General features: G+C 39.6%; 1 protein-coding gene across 1 annotated transcript in view; it reads right to left on the reverse strand.

The window, feature by feature from the left end:
* LOC121941934 (VPS10 domain-containing receptor SorCS1) overlaps positions 1–20,549 on the reverse strand; it is a 180,514-nt gene that overhangs the window by 37,857 nt on the left and 122,108 nt on the right. The window contains exons 5-8 of the mRNA XM_042484952.1: positions 7,837–7,910; positions 2,931–2,995; positions 1,438–1,556; positions 1,141–1,230 (exon numbers count right to left, since the gene is read on the reverse strand). Of these exons, the coding sequence (XP_042340886.1) occupies positions 1,141–1,230; positions 1,438–1,556; positions 2,931–2,995; positions 7,837–7,910 (348 nt within the window). The remainder of the gene's footprint in view (positions 1–1,140; positions 1,231–1,437; positions 1,557–2,930; positions 2,996–7,836; positions 7,911–20,549) is intronic.

The raw sequence follows: 20,549 nt of genomic DNA on the forward strand, positions 1-20,549 counted from the left end.
GTATATAGTGACCCTGAAAATACATGTTTGGGGAGTGCTGAACATATGAGTAGATAAATGAGACTCGGGTTATTCCGCAGGAGTTGTGAGAAAGTTTGGAAAGTGATATTTTGATATAGTTTTGCTGTTGTTAAACAAGGCTCCCATTTACTTTAACTCACGAGGAGTGTTTGCTTTGTTTTTGATTTCCCGCTCACTGGGGGGCATGCAAGACGAAATTCACAAATTCAACAGCGGTGAATGATCAGTATACAAATTATCATCAAGGTTCCCACACATTTTCATGGACAAAATTTCAAAACATTTCCATGACTTTCCAAGGACCCATATTAAAAAAAAGATTTCTTGTGCCACTTGCCCGGCATTTTTTTTTTTTTTTATATATGTCAGATTCAAACTCTGTCCAAACAAAACTTCAGCTTGCTGATATACGTGGAAGGAGAGACAGAACATGAATAGGAAATAAAGTATCATATGTAATGATTAACAAAATATTGTCGCACACTGATGCATATTAGAGCAATGTTATGTCAACAGCTACACAAAATTACAGGGAGGTTATCCACAGGAGATTACAATAACAATTTAATTACACACAAACTTTAAATGTTTTCTACTTAGTAACATGGCTTTTCCAGGCCTGGAAAATGTCTTTATAAAATTCCATGCTTTTTCTAAGTTTTCCATGACTGTGGGAACTCTGTATAATTTTGCAAGGAAAGGATTCTTTTAAATGTTATATATCTTTTTTATTCTAAAATTAATAGAATAAAAAAACATCAACTAACCTGAATACACTCTAAGTTGAGCAGCACAGAATAATAATTCTGGAAACACTGTGAGAGTTACTTTTGGCCTTGAATAACAAAGAGAGTGTCATGCAGAACCAGCGATGAACTGACGCCTTACTGCAACGTTAGCCCACATACCAAACAAAGCTTGAAGCAAATTATGTGTCTTCAAATGCAGAATACTTCCATGAAACAGCAGCAAATGAATTTGAAATTTGTCTCACATATTTTCAGTGACCCATGATGAAATGTGGGCTCTTGCCGAGGATTAATTCATTATTTGTTAACATCAAGATTGTGAATGTCTGGTCATGTTAATTGAATTTTAATCAGGCAGTGTATTTGTTACCTTGGGCAGTGTGTACTTGGGCAGCTTCATTGGTGTGAAGACATCTCTTTTAGCTGACACATAGTAGATTGGCCTCCCTGCGGCTGACACCTTAGGGCGATGAAACCATTGAGTGAAAACATTGAGAAGACACATAAAATCAAACAAAGCATTTTCAGTCACCACAGACACACACAAAGCTGCACTAGAAGCAACACTCCAGGAACGACCTTGAAAAATTTCCTGCAAAATCCTCACACTTTCTGCCTCAAACACCACTGTAATGTTTTTCACTGAACAAACTGGACAATTACCTACCTGGACAAACACATACTCATCTTGCACCACCAGAGAATTGGGGTCAATGTAGCCAGGGAATGGTTTGCCCTTGTTGGCATCTGTGCAGTTCTGAAGCTTGCAGGTGACATACAGCGCCTCTGCTCCCACAAACACACACACACAAAAAAAAGACACACACATACACACACGTCAAGCCATGGGCATCAGGGATGGCAATGAAGAAAGGCAGCCTTCACCCAAAGCCAAGCGGCCTCTTTTGGCTCCCCACATTACTCTTGTCAATAAAGTGGTCCCAGTAAAGGAGGAGCTGGGTGGAGGGGAAGACAGATGACCAAAGAGGCCAATTGCTTTCTTTGCCTTCAATAGCAGCACCGGGAGAGAGCCTGTCCTCACATGTTAGCCTCTGCCAATTATATGTCGGCTTCGCCCACAAGCACATGATCAATAGTGATAGTCTCTGGCTGTGTGACCGTAACATCTGACATGACTGATGCTTGCTGTGTGTGTTTGTATGATTGGCTTTTCTCTATTGCGTCGGCCTCAAAGAGAGTGTTCTGACAGAAATGCGGCACTGATACTTTGAAAGCTTTTGAAACTAAGTGACAGGGAAAGATTAGAGTATTTATTAAGTGCTAAAGGGTTACTCAAACAATTTTGTGTTGCACTTCCACAAAGTTATGGAACTAACAAGACAGGCTGTTAAAATCATGGTCAAATGTGGTAGAGGCGAAGACTTGTTGACTTTAAAAGTCCTAAATAGGTCACATTTTCAATACATGCTTTCAAATGGGAACCAGGTTGTGTGCACCTGCCCCGCCTCCCATACATATGAACAATTAATCTAAAATATTATTATTATTAATAATAATAATAATAATAACACCATCTTTTTATTGGACACTACCTGACTAGTCAATACCCACCATTTAGTTTATAACACAGACTTTCTGTTGTAATTTTAGTCATCAGGGGGCATTATATGATGCCTCATGACTCAAAACTGATGTTTAAATGTAAAATCAGTGGAGTTCCCCTTTGACACAAAACTCCATCAAAGTTTATCCTATTGATTGTGAATACATGATTTGTTCAGACTTGAACGTTTAGTGTGGGATCGTTCAGACAGATAATAACGTGGATAATGAGAGTGCGAATCCCATGGATTCTGACATCAGCCTCAGTAAGCAAATCAAGTCAAATACTATATATCAACCCTCAATATCCCAGTGTTCATTGTCATTCAGGAGGATGAGTGATATTTCTCTCTATACCTACGTGAGCGCCACTAAGCTAAATCACTTGCTTTTAAAAGCATTCTAATATATGCATTACTTTTCTCTCCATTGTCATTGTGTGTCCCCAGACTCGGCCATTTCCGCTGTCCCTTTGCATTACCCTTCAGCAGAATTGTCCACACAACTCCCAATTCCTCTCTACTTTAGCACAATGCTCACGATACAGTACAAAGACACGAGAAAATGGAGCGCTGAACTCGGAATTCAATTACTCACGTCCTTCAGAGATGCTGGTTTCCAGGTGAATTAAGCCCGGCTCTTTGTCCAAACCCATTTTCGACCTGAAAGGCAGACAAATGTGTTTCAGGAACATCACCATTGGTCTTTTTGCCTCCGGGCAGATGCCACCTACCGTAGCTGCTGTCTGACCTGATGGATTGCACGCTGGAAAGTCATACAAATTTATAACTACAGAGAGGTTAAGTCATCTGCTGTGGCAATTGTGGTAAACATCAGCAGGAATTGGGTACTGGGATTGCCGTGTCTTTGTCTTCATTGTGGATGGCAGTTTAAAGTGTGAGGAAAAAGGACCTCAGGTTTACTGTGTGATCTAAATGTTTAGAGCACCCAGAAGGTCCTTTTCCCCCCCAGACGGATGGAGGAGGACGTTTCCTGACATCATTAGGAGAGGAAAAGCCATTGATTTTCTCTCTACAGTAGGGATGTCCGCAGATGGAATAGCATATAATCATTACGGCATTAAATATGTATTAAAAAGACTGGCGGATCAGAGGAGAAGCAAAGGCAGCACACACATGGAGGGAGAACAGGGAGGTGGAGAGAGACAGTGGGAGAGAAAGAGAGGGAGATAAAGAGAGAATGTGTCCACAGGTAGCACACACATTAATGGAAAGAGAAATAAAGGGGGGGCTGTGTGAGGGGAATGAGAAGCAGACTACCGTAGTGTCTAATCATTGTACTTATTGGTAGTATTGGTGATTTCCCAGATGAAACGCAGCTGTGAATCGGATGGCCTACTTATCCACACCACATTTCCATTTTCACTGAAAAATCCATTCAGGTACCCAAGAACAGCACGAGGCAGGCAAACAATACCTCTTTGAGTTAGTGCAGCTATACGCTTTGTTTAAACGTGTATATTTTCACCATTAAAGGATAGGAGGCAGAGCTTCCAAGTTGCTGGCCCACCGAAGTGTCTCTGTGTATGCATGACAGTAGTTTGGACAGCTGTGTGGTCTCTGAGGACACTTGATGTCAGAACAGGTGGAGCTGGAGCTGTGGCCTAGCAAAAATATCACGTACGGGCGGCTCCAGATGTTTTCGTGAAGATTTGTAATGTCATATTCAAAGCATTTTCACGGAAGCACCAGCTAAGCTCACAAACTGATTAGGGCTGAATGCGGTGGAATTTAGAGTGCTGTTTGTTCGAGTCTGCGCCTCATACAAGCCCACCCGCGCTGTGTGACCGAACGCCACTCAGGTCGACCAAATGAGCTTATGTCTCTTAACATGTTTGGTGGCAGCATGTACAGCAGGCATAAGCTCCCTCTGCAGCCTCATTACTGGGGCTAGCACCACACCTACCACACAGTGCGCGTCCCAAAATAGAACTCTGACAGCTTCTGCAGTATCAGCCCTCCAGGCTCCCTTCACTCCTGGCTGCCCAGCTTGTTACTACCCTGACAGTTTGTTGAGGTGAAAGCTTTTTGTTAGAGTTAGTTACTGTATAGAGAGAGGCCAGATATGCTAGATACCACTGAGGTAGACAACGCCCGTGACCTGATGACAGTGAGACCATTTAGCTGAGGAAAAGACGGGAGAGCAGGGTGCAATAATAAAAAAATGCAAGGCCAAGCGGCAACCTCCGAGGCTAAAAAATGAAGCCAAAGTGCCAAAAAGTACTGCTTAGCGAATGGCCACTTGACGTTGGCTCCAAAATGTAAACTAATAATGTTTTTGGTCTCAACAGCAAATTTCAACATTCATGAAAACTGCACAGGGTGGCATTTTTTTTAAAGAACTCACCTGTTTACATGTCATCAAGGCTTAAAATTATGCATATTTAGGAGCGGGCCCCTTGAGTGAAACGCTGTCTGTGTGGCGTCGCTATTGCTCATCCACAGCTCCAGCCTTTTGTCCAAATATGGTCACTTCTGATATGGTCACTTCTGATATGGTCACTTCTGGCTCCAAAAAAACCCCACAAGGTTTCAATTCAGCATACCACAAATCAATGGGTGATGTCATATTAGCTACGTCCATTATTTTGTACAATCTATGGTTAAGGGGGATTTATAGTTGTACGTACGCAGAGCCGCGCAGAGTCTATGCCGATGTGAGCATTTAGACATATGCTGTGGCGTATCGCTCTGCAGTTACACCTCCAAAATACTAGTCTGTAGTGGAGTTTCTGTTAAGTACTGTAAAATTTGCTTGATTCAAAACAAGCACACAGCACACATTAAACATGGCTTACTAGTGACAAAAACAAACACAAGTTAATGTGTTATAACTCATAAAGTTCACAGACAAAACATTTTCCTTCTGCGGGACACGTTTTCTCCACAAATGCAACAATCATGCTAACTAGGGCTGCCCTTTGAATGTCAGAGATTCAAATCATCAGTTGGAGACCCCTCAGTCGACTGAGATTGCTTAAAATCAAGCAATTATTCTCTTTTAGTGTGTGTGTGTGTGTGTGTGTGTGTGTGTGCTGTGCCATGTTCTTCTGGGGATGTTTTGGGGACCAAAAAGCAGCATTGGGGTTCTCAGTCAGAAGAGTTTGAGCATCAGACACTTAATTTCCTGTATTCTAGTGTATTTTTTTAATGCACCAATTAGCAATTTATGGTATAAATATCTTTATTTTGTCAAAATTAAAGTCCTCTGCTTCTGTTGCTTTCATATTTTTGTTGTGAGGGACAAAAGCATGTTCTGAATATTGAAGGGAACATGTCCCCTGCTTCCCCTGAAATCTACACCTAATGACTATGCAGCAAGATGCTTAATATCACAATTTGGCTTCAAAGGCATGGCTGAGAGGAACCATTATATTATTTCAATCTTCATATATCTTATTTCATCACAAAGGATAGCAATACTCAGATTCCACCCAGAACTGATTTTGAAGCCTCTCTCCACAGCTGAACACTGTCGGTCACATAATGTAACTGTCTGCCACAGAGGAAGATCAGGCATGTCAGACAAATGAATAATGAAAATCTTAAAAACCTCTCTGGCTCATCTGCTCCTCAATTTGTGGGAGAGGCAATGACGTTATCTGTTCAGGACATTTACAATGTCAAAAGTGCTCTTCATTTGGCTTTGAGTTCAGCATCAGTTTTACTGATAGTCGTCACGCAATAATTGTTTTGTATCAGCAATACAGTGTGTCCAGAACTGTAGAAAATATACTGTATACAGTATGTTTAAAAACTGACAGTGCTTTTGTTTTAATGTCTGTGTATTCTAACTTTGTATGTTCAGGAGGTACACATTAAATAGTTGTTCATAGTTTTTTTGAACTATAGGTGAATCCTGTATATGTGGAAATGACTAAACCTGAAAACTCACAGTAATCAAAATTAAGGCTGACAGATTCATTCTATTTATATTGACATTTTTATATTGCAATTTGAATAAGCAATCATTATTATTCATGTTTATTTTAACAAGCTGTAAGAAAAGTTTTAGTTTGCGAAAGCTGACTCCCCCTGGTGACAAGACAACTGTTGCCTGCAAATTCAGTCTTGTAGCCAATAAAGTGTTTCTGCGAGGCGTCCAAACTGCACAATGAAATGCTTGGCTGTTGTCTGGTCTGGCTCTTTGCATGCTGCTACAGTTAACGTTCAGTCACAGATGGTTTCTCCAAAAAAAATAGAAGGCCTGTAACTATGAATTTGGGAAGGTAGAGTGGAGTGTTTTGTTTTGTTGTTCAAAAAGATAAAGAGAGTGGTGACGAAAAGCCGACAGTTTGTTTCACAGTATTTTCACACAATACCTAGTTAGCAGCTAACTCACTAATCATTTAGTGTAAATGACCAAGTGTCACCCTGCGGGACTGAAAAAACATGCCAAAAACTGCTGTTCCTCAAATAGCTGAAGCTGGTTCAAAGAAGACACAATTCCCTTTGACCCCTATGTTTAAATGCCCAACTTTACGTGGAAATATTTACAGCCATAATACAAAAAACAAACAAACAAAACAAGCATGGTTTTGTTATCTATAGCTAATTTCCCTCTTTCTGACAACTGTGCAGAGGTGTATTTTTAACTTACCAGTTTAAATGTTATTTAGGCTCAAAGTTAGTAAAGGCATCGCCGCTTTGAGTGAAAGGTGAATGCCCTCTGTTGATATGACCATGGCAACACTACATGTAGTTAATGTAACCACTACGTAACCATGGCATTTATGTGTAGCCCTAGCTGATGTGATTTCAATGTGTTTTCAGGGCCTTAAAATTTAATTGTAACATTTTGGTCACCGAAGAAAACTTGTCAGCAGTTCAAATATACTAAAGACCCTTTAAGGAGACAGATATTTAGTTTTTCCAGTAGGTACATTTTGTTAGTCTTCAAAGTGAAAATTAGCATTAGCATTAACAGAGTTAACCAAAGCTGTAAATGCATTGTGCAGCTAGCGTTACGGTTAGCTCCACCCTCTCGTCCAAATATGGTCATTTATGGCTCCTAAAACCCAGGAGTGAAATAACTGTGTCTACATACATTATTTCAACAACAACAACAACATCAAAAACAACAACAACGTCATCAGAAATGATCAAAAGTGGCTGGTTATTAAAATGGATTTTCCCAGTTAGATGTTTAAGCTAAACATAACTGTTTAAGGCTCATTACCTCAATAGGTTACAAAGCAGACCTTTGGATCAGTGAGCATGTGGTGTCAGTCTGTAAGTGCATTATTAGTTTAATATACTTACCAGCTATCTTAACTAGTAGCTTGTCACTATTAACATTTAATATGGGCAACAGCATAGGCTAGCTGTGAACTGTTAGCACTGTATCATTTGGAATAACATGATTCATTTTGAAAAATACAATTACACCACTCAAAATGTTTACTGAATCTGAGCTCTTGGATCTATTCTTCAACACAAATTGCCTACAACTTGTTGAACAATGTCCGAATCTGTGTACTTACCAGTAGAAACGATTGGGAGCCACTCTCTCGTGCACCACTTGCCACCTTCTCCCAAACTCCACCGAGCTGTAGAGCTGTAGCAAGAAAACCAGGCACAAGTTCAGCTTCCATTCACATCTTGACAGCCGATCAAATTCACCATTTTGTCAAACACAATTCATCCTACTATTAATGTTGCTGCGCTTGCCCTCAAAATGGTGCATTTGCACAGGACTTTTCTCTGGGTTTGTTTTCACACTTTGATTTACTTAGTACCTCAGTGATCCCTTTAACAGCAGCAGTGTAACGTTGAGTGGGAGATGAACTCTCTCACTGAGTCACACATGCATACATTCACACACACTGTATGTACAAGTTCTTTATTAGAATCCGCTAAATTAGATTTGAATTTACATAAGACTCAACCACTGCAGAGGAATAACATGGCTTAAGGACATTTATGGATTCAAGCATTGTCTGCCTTCCCACACAACTACCCATTACTGCAGGAACCTTACAGGGATTATTGCCATACACACAGATTTACACACACACTGACAACCAAACTAAGAAAAGAACCATAAAGAAAATATACAGGGCACAAGTATTTCTGCACCACTTGACACAGAAAGGGGCGTACAATGCATAGGAAATCTCTGTAAAATGTGAACTGTCCATAAAAATAAGAACCCTCATTTGTTCCCATGATTGTCCCTTTGAAATTTCAGAGGTCCCTGTTTCATCAGATTTAGGTTGAATTCTTTAACCAGATGAATGAATTAAGTAGCTGGTTTTGGTTTGATTTGCCCAACTGTCTGTTTCTGAGATGTCCAAACACGTTTTAATATAATTGAGGAAAATACAGTTTTCAATTACCAAAAAATATATTGTTAAAAAAAGTCAATAGAAAAGTTTCTTTCCAGAAACAATTACCTGTTTTTAAATTGAAATACACTTTCTTCAAGAAAAAATGTATCTTCATACAACATTTAATATAATACCTAATGAATTTGCGCTCAACGGCAATGCGCCCCTGACAGTTAGGTTAGTTTAGGGTTAAACGCAGCATTCTGCAGAATACTCTAAGGGCCACGCACACAAGCGTGATAGAAATGTATTTACTGTTTAAAACTTCTTCAAGGAACCGATTTTGATCAAATTTCCTCCAAGAATGGGTTTATGTGGTGAAAAAGCTCATAAAAGTGAGAGAATAACGACAATGCGCCCCTGACGGTTAGGTTTGTTGTTGGAAAGGAGTCATGGTTGGTCATAGTCACATTAAATAGGCCTATTCAGTGTAATGTTATGTAGGTGAGGTTTAGGAGAAACATGGTCAGCCAGGTAGCAGCAGGTCACTAGTGGAGTTGCAAAGGCATTTCTCAACACTGCTGGTCTCCTCCAAAATCTGCACATGCATGCAGCATGCGCCATTCTCATCCTCTAAACTGCACGGCTGTGGCAGGGTCGTTCTTCACATTTTCTCCAAAATTACTTCATTGTATGGACTTGGGATCTTGCAACTGACATTCTTTTCTACACTGTAGCGACAACATGTACAAATGCCACATAGATGACGATGCAAGTGTATTTGGATACAGAACAATATTGTCAATGTGAAGGCTGAGTGGTGGAGAAGGTGGAAGGTGGACAACTTGTGCTCAGTAATGGTACAAATCGACTGCACCTTTTGTTTAAACCTTTAAAGAACCCTTTTGTTTTTTAAAGCTGCATTAATTAATATTTCCATAAGAACAATGCATCTTATGACTATGTGTAATATAAAGAGTCGCTGGTAGTGACAATTTGCAAAAAATAATCACCACATCCTGCAGTTAATGTCAGATATACAGAGCTTTTGGGACACTTTTAACGAAGTGTTTTGATTTTCTGGCCAGTAAGCTTCCCGACAGAGTCTTGCTCACTGCTTTCATCAACCTTGTTTACAGATGCAGCATGCAGCTGTTTTTAGCCAAAAAACTCCTTTAAACTCACTATATGTTACCTGCCTATAACTGAACAGCAGACAAAGTGACTAGGTAATTAACATTGTGGAGCATTTAGAAGCAAGAGATTTAGTTATTTGCCAGGAGTTGGTGTAAGCAAAAACAGAGCAAAAAGGGAGTGAATACTGGATATTTATACATGTCGATTTGCCAAAAACAAGGTTTCAAATGAAAGCTAATGTCGACTTGTGTAAGTTGGATGTGTAACACTTCAAAAGGTGACAGTGTTTCCCACAGAATCAGAATCTATATGTAGCAGTAGCTGCGACAGGGAGGTGTGATAGTGTCACCAAACTTCCCATTTGTTTCAATCTTGTGTTCGAGAGTCCAATTTTTTGCATTCTGTGCCTCCTCTCTAAATTCAGATGTTTTTTGCAGGTTTGTGAATGCAGTGCAGGTGAATCTCATTATAAGCTATTTATATCTCTTACAGTTTGAGTCTCAGCGTGAATAATCGATCAGTTGAGTCAGTCAGAGCTGATCCAATTGATGGAGAGGAGAAGCAGAGTGCAGAAAGAGTGAATGCAAACTTTTAGACACAGCACAATGAACAGTTAAGTTTCACTTTTTACATTAATTTGAGCATCGCACAGCTACTGTACAAGAGGTGAGAAAACATGTTTTTTTTTCCCTAACAATTTAAATGTTCTGGCCCTTCAGGTTCTGGTATAACAAATGACAATTAGCAGTCTTGGGCGCCCTGGTAGTTCACCAGGTAGAGTGCGTACCAGTCAGGCATTTAGCAATGGCCTGAGTTCACTACCAGCCTGGGCCCTTTTGCTGCATGTCACCCTCTTTGTCTTCCCTGTTTTTTCTGTCTCTCTCTGTCACTTGCTGAATAAAAGGAAAAAAAAAGAAAAAGAAAAAATCGCAGTCTTATTTTCTGGGGGCATACCTTTGTCTGATAGCTGACAGGAGAGAGATAACAATGGCCAACCATGGTCACTGCGGTCATGGTCGGTGTCTTAACCCCTCATACCCCAAATAAACAGGTATGAATATGCATTGTGCCCACACATTCTGTTGGTTGCCCTGTAAATCAGCAACCTCACTCTTATACTTAGTGTAGTCCTTTTGTCTCCGAACACACCTGCATTCTCTGACAAAGCACAATGACAAATCCGTTTACTCTGGAGCTCACAGCTGGAATTTAATGAGGCATAAAACTTATTTCAGCGCTTCAAGCTGGACTTTTTCCATTTTAAGCATGAGCGACCACGCATAATGTGTAAACAATCATTTATTAGAGGATAAAGAAAACGCAACTCTGTTTATATTAATTTATTTTCTAATTGCATTTATTCACTCTATCCCGCAGGGTGAAGTGTAGGCATCCATGAGCACACAGTCTCTCCGTCTTCAATCCCATACAGATTATCACTGCTGTCCAATCAATAATTTGCTTTTATTTTGCTTATAGGAGAATTATTCTTTGAAGTTCTTATTGCTTCCTTATATTTTACTGTATTTTAATGTCTTTAAATTTCCCTACAGCAATAAGAATGACAGTAATACAATGAGGCATGGCTTTAATTCAATCGTGACATTATGTGAAGCGTATTTATTTAACTCCATTGTGTGTGCTTCATTGGATCACTCCACTGTGGGCATATGCAAACAATATTTTTATTGTGACTTCTGCATCTGGTGTGTGTACATTCTCATGTCAAAGAGGGAGAGACAAACGGCGCGGGTGATGACATTTCCCTGACTTCCATGCCAAGCTGTGCTAAGCAGATGCAAGCGTAAGGGGTGCGAGGCTGAGGGGGGGGGGGGTGCAGGAAATCACTTTGACTAATTATCCTCCCGCAGCAGGTTTGTATGTAGCCAAGCAAGTGACAGTGACGAGGCAGAGAGTGGGAGACGAGGGAGGTGATGGAGGGGCGGAGGGGTCGACACAGCCTTTACAACCTCCAAAGGTCTCTCAATCAACAAATGCAGCAGCACTGCCAAAATGGGGTAAGGAAAATTGACAGAGAAGCAGTTTTAGGGTGGAGATGATGTGTGCCAGTTAAGGCTCGGGTGAGTGAGTCATCGGCTGACATATAGGGAGTGAACACACAGCATGGATGGTTAGAAAGCCACAGCCTGTTTCACTAAAACCTTCACAATGGCCCCAAAATATGTAAAAAAAGAAATCTGTCAATTTATGTAGTACAGTAAGTCTACTATGGTTTTCAAACTAGGGGCTGTGGCCCCCATAAGGCACCCATAACTGTGATGATAACTGTGTATTTTTTTTAAAACAGTGCTGATGACTGAATTACCATGACGTCTCACTAAGAACAATAGTCACTTCTGGGAAAGCAGCTTGTTTTTTTTTTTGCAGAGATATGTTAATTCGGCAAACTTGTTAATTTCTGTTGTCATTTTCAGTCATACCTGTACCATATAAAGATATATAGAAAAACAGGTGATCTGGCCTATCTGCTACGCTTATTTTATGAACTGTCTTGTTTGATAAGCAACATCTTTATTAATCCAAATCTACCGACACGGAAGCTAAACAATGTACAGCTGTGGACACGGGCCGCAGCAAAACATATTTAGCCATCTGAAAAAAGTAAATATCAGTGTAAGTATACATTAGATCTAAGTATTTGCTCCACTTTAATTTAGACAATAGCTGATGGAGGCAGCGGTAGACCAGCAACACCTTACAGTGAAGTAAAGAACTGTTTTTCTCAATGGAGTCTGGTGTTTTAGATATTTTTGATATAATGGCTTCAAAACCCCATCAGTAAGAGCTGTCTCACAGCAAGGTAAAGCTGTGAAAATATTCTACATGAGGCATTTACTTAAAGTGATATTGATTTCTTCAGATGGGCTTTTTAAAGGTGGCTTTAAACAAAAAAATTAAGGCAAAGTTTGCTCAGCACAATTATTCCAGGCATAAAATCGCAGTGTCACTTAAGTGACACAGCGGTTTTATACCTGGAAGTTATTGTGATCTGGTCCATATATTGTTTTTTATGGTGTTGCCAAGCAACCACAGAATCACTTGTACTTAGCTTGACCACTTTTTTGCTGTGAAGTGAACTTACAAATCAATGTCTTAAATGCTGTATAAAAAATTGAAAGGCGGCAGGCACTTGACCCTCCAGGATGTTGTGATGATGTAATAGATACAATTAACACAAATTAAGCCAAACTTATTTTATGGGATCTTGCAATTTTGATTAATCACAGCAACCTAACAGTAAAGATGCTAATTTTAAATAGGTTAAATCTAAATTCATTGTAGAGCTGTGCGCTGTGTACTGATTCGCTCACTGCTGTGAAATCAGAAAACCACAGAAACAGCCCACAAAATCGTGGAGGGACTGACTTTAGGACCACACAAAGGAAAATGAAGACTGGTGTTGGGATATGAGTCTCTCAGAAAGGAGAGGAGCTTTGGATGGATGGATGATGGTTGAAGACTTATTTTAGGATGAGTTGGCGACAATTTGACAGTCTGCTTTAAATCATCTAATTACACCTAATTACAGTTGGTGAAACATTAGGAAGTAGTTGAGGCTGCAGTTTGTTCAGATATGTCTTGCAGCTTGCCTAGTAGGGCAACGATAAAAGTGAGCTAACATTAGCTTAACTGTATGCTATCACTAACTGGAAAGTGGGAAAAAACAGAAATGATGTCAGGCACTTTTCCACTCTGAGTTTAAGTTTTTTCTCAAATTGAGGTCTTCAGGGCGCTCCTGCAAAAAAACATGAGGCACCTAAAGTTGAAAAGTGTGAGCCACTCAACACTGCAAAAGCAGTGAGCAAAGTGCTTTACGCTAAAAACAATTACAAAAAGCTGCTCCAGGCTTCTATTATGACACATATATTTGAGTAGGTCTTGAGATGATTAGCTTGAGGGAAAAGTAACTCTACTATGTTAATGGAGTAATTGTAAATGTGTTCTGTTAATGTGCTAATGACCTGGTATTCTGTAAAAAATGAATTTTCAGAATCAGAATTTGGCCTATTGCCATGTAGCTTTTCACACACAAGGAATTTACTTTGGTGTATTGGTACCTGAACTTAGTAAGAGAAAATGAACTTAAGAATAAAAGTAAGTGCTGCAAAAATCAAAAAATAAATATAGGAGAAAATTATGTTATAATAAAAATGTGAAAATGGTGAATGATGAATGTATTATTAAAGGTATGTGGTAAACAAAGCCCTTATTGTTTATAAAACATACAGGTGGATATTTTAGTAATTCTCAAAAGGGCTGCCCTGAATTTAGCCAGCTCAGGTATCCACAGGCGATGTACCACCCCCAGCGAGCTCCTCCAGTGTCAGGCTCATGTGTAGGTGGTGAGGTTAGCTGAAGGCCGTTGTTGCTGGTGAGAATCAGCCAATCCTTGCCAGATTCGAGGAGGAGCTGCCAGAGATACTGAACTCAGGGCATCAAGTGCCACTGACTTCCTTTAATACTGCTGGATGGACTGTTGAGTTACTTGACAGTGTGAAGAAAAGTTTATGATTGTTTTAACAGCTTTGATGAGAGGTTAATTTTTGTCTTTCACTGAAATGCTAGCTAAATCAAGAAGGTTTGGCCAATGTGTCATGTTGTAAGTAAAAAAAAAATAAATCAGAAACATTTGGAGACTTGAGTGAGGATGGATGTACTGCATAAAGATGAAAAAGAGTAAAGAAACAAGTGTTTTTTAATGCAGTAACAGGCAAAAAGTCAGGTAAAGGGAGTCGCTTCTAGGTGGGTGGGAGGAGTTCGGGTTCGAACCATGACCTTGTGCAAACTAGCAAATTTTTCGAACTATAGACTGTATGTAAAGATGGATGACATGCTCCCACTTATCCTCGCTTTGCTAAAGTAAGGTCAAAATTATGCGAGATACTGGCGTTGGCATCTTGCGATGGTGATGTCATTTAGAGCTGGATTCTGCACAGTGGCAATATCCACAGTGGGAAAGTTCCCATCAAAACACCCGTACTACCAATGGCGAGCAGCTCCACTGAATGCGAGCGCATAGATTGGCTGTCACAGCTGTCAATCATCGTAGAAAATCCCCTTTTTGTAGGATTGAATAAGTCATTAAAACTGAATTTATCTAAAATACAACACTTGAACAAAGTGATGAGAGTGATGAGAATTACCTTCAGTGACAGAAACCACCTTTGGGAAAAATGTATTTGGCTTACAGTTTGAGTTTTTAGTTTGGCCTATGTCCATTCACGAACATGGAGGGGCGGTCTTTATGACCTATACTGCAGACAGACACTGGGGGTCGATCAAGATTGAAAAGCTACACTTTGGGGGAACTCTCATGTTGTCCATCTTTATATAAAGTCTATAGTTCTAACCATGTCAAGCCTTCCTAGTGGCCACTTGTGGCATGGCAGCCAAAAAATTCTGTGTAGGACAGAAAGGATTTTCCCCCACTGACCATAGAGAAAGAGCAGATTTAAGTACCGCCCCCACCAGAAGGGAAAAAAAAAATATTTTGTCTCCCTGGACTTTGTATTGCGTGGCAAACACAAAAATGCCATAAAGCTGCTGTGTGGTGGCACTGACAGGGTAAAGATCCCAGAAATGTTTAGTTTTTTTTTTTTTTTTTAAGTTTTTATAAAGTGCTTATCCCCAAAAAGGGAACTTTTAACCATTAAAGCTAGAGAAACAGCAGGAAGATATGGGAAAATGGTGAGATCCTGACATTCAGTGTGCTGACATGCATCAAGTATTTTGCTAATTTGGCAGAAAAACTGTAGAGGCTGAAGCTAATTAATGCCTTGTTTTGATTTTTGTTAGGTTTATTGTGAACTTACTAGGGGATTCAATCAAAGAGTCTTAAATATCTTCTGGCCATCTAGTGCGATCATTTCTCCAAGATAAGCAAGGTAGTTAGAAGGGGCACTGAGACGGATTTACAACATTAAGTTCTTCAACATAACTTTTCCTGTCTAATAGAAATAGGGTGCTAAAATAATTATTTGGCATGCTGAAATGTATGTTTTAGCAAGGTACAGGCATTTTATTAGTGTCTAGTTATTATTATACATCAATGGTCCTGAATCCCAGGCCTCCTACCACCATTTTTTGTGATGAGCAGATCAACAAAATATCAAAAAAGAAATGCTGCAAACCATTAAATTAATGGAAAGGCCTTGTGTGACACTATGCATCAAATACTCAACTTATTTTTGAAAGTGTCAAGTCTTTATTTGTTGTGTGAAACAATTTCAGGAGCAGTTCTTGGCAATGAAATCCTTGTTCTCAGGCACCCTTAACTATACTACTACAAAAAAATTCACATCCCTTACATAGTGAATTTTGGCTCCTTTGTCCAGCCATTGGTTTGCAGGACTGAACAATATAGAAGTCTTTTGTACCTGCAGCTATTGCATTACTGAACAAAGATAGCACAAGATGATGCACCTTGCACTTTAAGCGTTGGAGTGAGTGGGTGAGTGTATGCAGAAGCACTTTGTCATGACATTCATAGTATTTCTTATACTTTGATACTATATGATACTTGTTTTAATGTCCTTTCAATCTAATCTGTTCTGTGATTTCTTGTTTTGGAATGCTGACGTTTCTGTCTGCGTAACAAATTTACCCTTGGGTACTAATAAAGAAACTTTGAACTTGAAAACAGCAGTTCCACTATTACGTTCATAATAAAACTACTCAGATGTGACTTTTTTAGACCAGATGTCGACTTGTACTTCTTTCATCTCCTTTTGTAACCTCTTTGATATATATAACCTGAAGACCTTTTTATGTAATGTCTACAGAAGAGGTTCAAAGAGGAGAAAGCCACTCTACTGCTGCCAGGCCTGTGAAGAGTTTTCCTCTTGATTTTGAACGATGTTGGTCAAGGAGCTGACCCATAATCGAGCTGTGAATGTTGTGTAAAATATGCAGTACTCTCTAGTATACAACTGTCAGAGAAGTAGAGGAAAAAGAGTGAACTTCACGGTGATACGATTACTCAACACATTCTCACTCCAAACTCCTAACATGGTGCTGATCTGTCAGGACCCGGGATGCCGTTACAGTAATGTTAACACATGCAAATGGGACTGACGTTATGGTGGGGTGATGCAGCCGGTTACTGTGATGTCACAGCCTGCAGAAAGCAAGGTCCTTATGTTTACAGAACAGCACAGACTGTCAAGGTGGATGGGATCAGGCAACAAAGTCACAGGCGGTTAGGTTTAGGCAGAAGTGGCACAAAACAACACAGTAAAACAAAGTGAACTCCAGACAGCTGTATGAAAGTCTGTTGTTTGTGGGACCTCCCAACCTGCCTGCCCTGTATAGGCACTCATACTCCTTATATTACAGAGCTTCCGGTAGCAATATTACCTGATGCTGTCCTTCAGTATTTAATGTGCATGCGAATGGTTCTGTCTGACCACATTCTCATCTGATGCCGTCCAGCCATGTTCTGGTTGGATGGTGGCTTTTGGCGTCAAGCTCATATGCTGAAAGCACTGTCAGAGTCATGTGACAATTTTGGAGTGAGAAAGGGCTGGAGTACTACAGGAACAGCTAATTATTTTTACAATTTAAAATATTTAATATGTTTCACTTCTACTTAGAGCGCAAGCTTATGACTATTTCCTGGAGACAGTACGCACCTAGCCTGGTAAAACTATAGAGACAGAGTGCAATGAAGCCACGCCCACAGAGGGGGAACTATCAGCACCACAACCTGAATGGTGAAACCTTAACAAAGTGCCTGCAGCTGGCTAAAAACCTTTGATATCAGCAAGTCAGCAGTCTGTTTTAGCACCTTATGTCTTCCAGATAGGGAGAATAATAGTTGTCTTCAACCTCTACAGTTTGTCTGGTCAACTTAGCAAAATATTTTCCGCTCAAGGTACAGTAAGAGTCAGGATCCCACAGTCCGCCCCCCCCATTCTCTCTGCTGATCCCTGACTTCTGTATCCACTTTTATCCTCTTAAAAGCTCAGTTTTTCGATTCCGCAGCTTATAAAAACTTAATTCTGGGTTCTTTTCATTGTTGGTAGTGCATCCAAACACAAAGCAGTGTTTAGACATTTTTCTGTTGTTTGCTAGTAGATGGAAAAGACACAGAGGCACCTTGACTCAGCACAAAGACAATAGAGAATGATGGATTCTTTTAATGTATTAAGTGCAGTAGAAACCTGTATGATGACTTCTGATGCCTTAAACCCATAAATCCCGTCAGATCATTGGTTTATGATTATCATTTTAGAATGGTTTGAAAGCCTAGACTTACATTTACATTTATTCAGGCACTGAATTCAGTCTGAATCATTATAGGCAGTACGTGGAGGCACCGCTGGACTCTTAAACAGCTAAACTAAAGTGAAAAATGGCTGAAAACACAACTTGAATTAAAAATACGATGGTGTTTATAGGTTCCAGGCATCTCGAAGTTATCACACAGCAAACCTCAGGACTGTGTGGTAAAGGTGTTTATGATGTGTGTGGGTGTGTGTGTATGAGGGATTATACTAGTTGCACAATGAGTGTGATGTTCTGTCAAGTAGGCAAAGCCGACTCAGAAGGCATGCTCACACAAAGACACACATACACACACATGCATGTGTGCGCGTGCACACACACACACATACACATACACACAGGCACACACACACAGGCACACACACACGTCCTCAGCAAAGGAAAATACCTTCATTATTCATCACAGCTGAACATTAGACCCAAATGGGCTGAGCTGCATGAAAAGCATTTTATTAATTCAAACGGGTATTTTAATGTCTATAAATTTGACCTCACTTTTATCTTTCACTGTCTATCGCTCTCTTTCTTGCTAGTTTACAATTATTTTTGAACATTTTGGACTTTGCCTGCTTAGATCATTATTTATTCAATAACAATTAGCACTCTGTCTCTAAGCTCTTTTAGGGTAATTGTGATGGTGTAGTTTATAATAGCACATTTGACTGAGCTTTGATATGGCTGCGATTGGAATTTACCAGACAGTTGTTTTGACACCTCACTTTGAGAAATAGAAATATGCTTTTCTAAAAAAGGTTTTAAAGGGTTTATACTCCTTTTTTCATTTCTCAAAAGAGTCGAAAGTTGTCAAACATGAAATGTTTGAACAAAAGTAACTGCACAATACCTTTGAATTAAAGGTCCATGTGTAGGATTTAGTGGCATCTAGCTGTGAGTTTTCAGACCTGAAACGTCTCCCATGAGCCAAGCGTGTAGGACATCTACGGTGACTGAAGCAAAAATGCGAATGAGCCACTGTTTGTTTTGTCCATTCTTGGCTAATGTAGAACAACATGGCAGGGTCCGTAAAAAAAGACCTGCTTCGTATGTAGATATAAACAACTCAAACTAAGGTTAAAAAAAAACAACACAACAATTCTTATTTTCAGGTAATTTCACATTAAGAAAAACATAGTTATGAATATTGTACACAATTTTTGCCAATGATGCCCCTAAATCTACCACACTGGACCTTTCATTAAAACATCTAAAATGGCAATCTATAATAAGCAACAAGATGATGAATCTGCCCAGACATCTGATGTCAGCTCTCTGAAAAATTTGTTTTGATAAACAGTGCAACGGACTTCATTTGATCAAAAATTCAAAATTGTCAGTATAACTCAATTTTTTAACATAAAAGTTATACGATATTATGTCAAAATTTGTTCCAAAGCCTTGGATTATTTCTTAGATCATGTTATGTCAGACTAGTTTAAAGTTTGGTATTAATATGCTTTTGAAGTCAAAAATAAACCTCTGACTTTGAACTGAATTTGAATTGAAAGTAATGACTTTTTCTGAGATAGACAGATAAGAAGAAGACAGATAATCCAAATTATTGGTTAGTGGCTGTTGTTTTGGTCATACATTTCTAATATTTATTTTCAAAGTCAGAATACAGACTTCCTCTCTGCTGGTTTATACCTAACTTTTGACTTTTGTATGTTGTGCAGGATTTTCCTGAAAAACATTGTATAGACTCATACAGAAGCAGCCCCCCATAATCATCACTTATGACCCGCCAGAGGTGTGTGGTGTTGTATTTATCTGCAGAGGATCTGCACTCTGCTTGTAGTTTTTTTTTTTGTTTTTCAGATAATGGCTTTATAAAAAGGTAGGGACCAGGTTCCACATATCAGCACCAGGCATCAATCCAATGAGACACAGTGTCAAAAAACAAGGGTGAACCCAGGGTTGGCTTTTACTGTCACTTTTGCTGGTAAATAGTAACCAACAATCCTGCATAGGGTATATCTTAAAAAGTCATCATTTTGAGCAGAGCTGTCTCTTGAAATTCAAATCATCAGTTGAAGACATCTCAGTTGACTGAGGTGTCTTCAACTGATGATTTTTTTTGTTTTTCTTTTGCTAATCAGTGTGCTAATGCTCAGATTTTGCTGTGCAGTGAATGCTCCTGACTTTTATGATACTCTTTGATAAAAACTACAGTGGACGCAATGCAGCGGCACTGAGAGGAAGAGAAACTCTGCACTGTAAAGCTTCATTCCCACTGCACAGAAAAACCTGCTAACAACCGCTAACATCTGGATTTTTATTACAATGAGAATGCGGATGATTCACACACCCGGGTCAAAGGACTCTGCAGTGAACACAGGTTTTTATGGCCTCCGGCTCCGATCGGCATCAATGGAAACACAGCACTCAAGTGAACGCAGAAATTTCAGCTCCTTAACTGGTGAGATACAATGATGCGCCATCACTAACTACCCTACGTCTCCTGCTAAGCAGTGCTAAAATGCAGA

The sequence above is a fragment of the Plectropomus leopardus genome, chromosome 4 (assembly GCF_008729295.1).
Source record: "Plectropomus leopardus isolate mb chromosome 4, YSFRI_Pleo_2.0, whole genome shotgun sequence".
NCBI classification, from domain to species: domain Eukaryota; kingdom Metazoa; phylum Chordata; class Actinopteri; order Perciformes; family Serranidae; genus Plectropomus; species Plectropomus leopardus.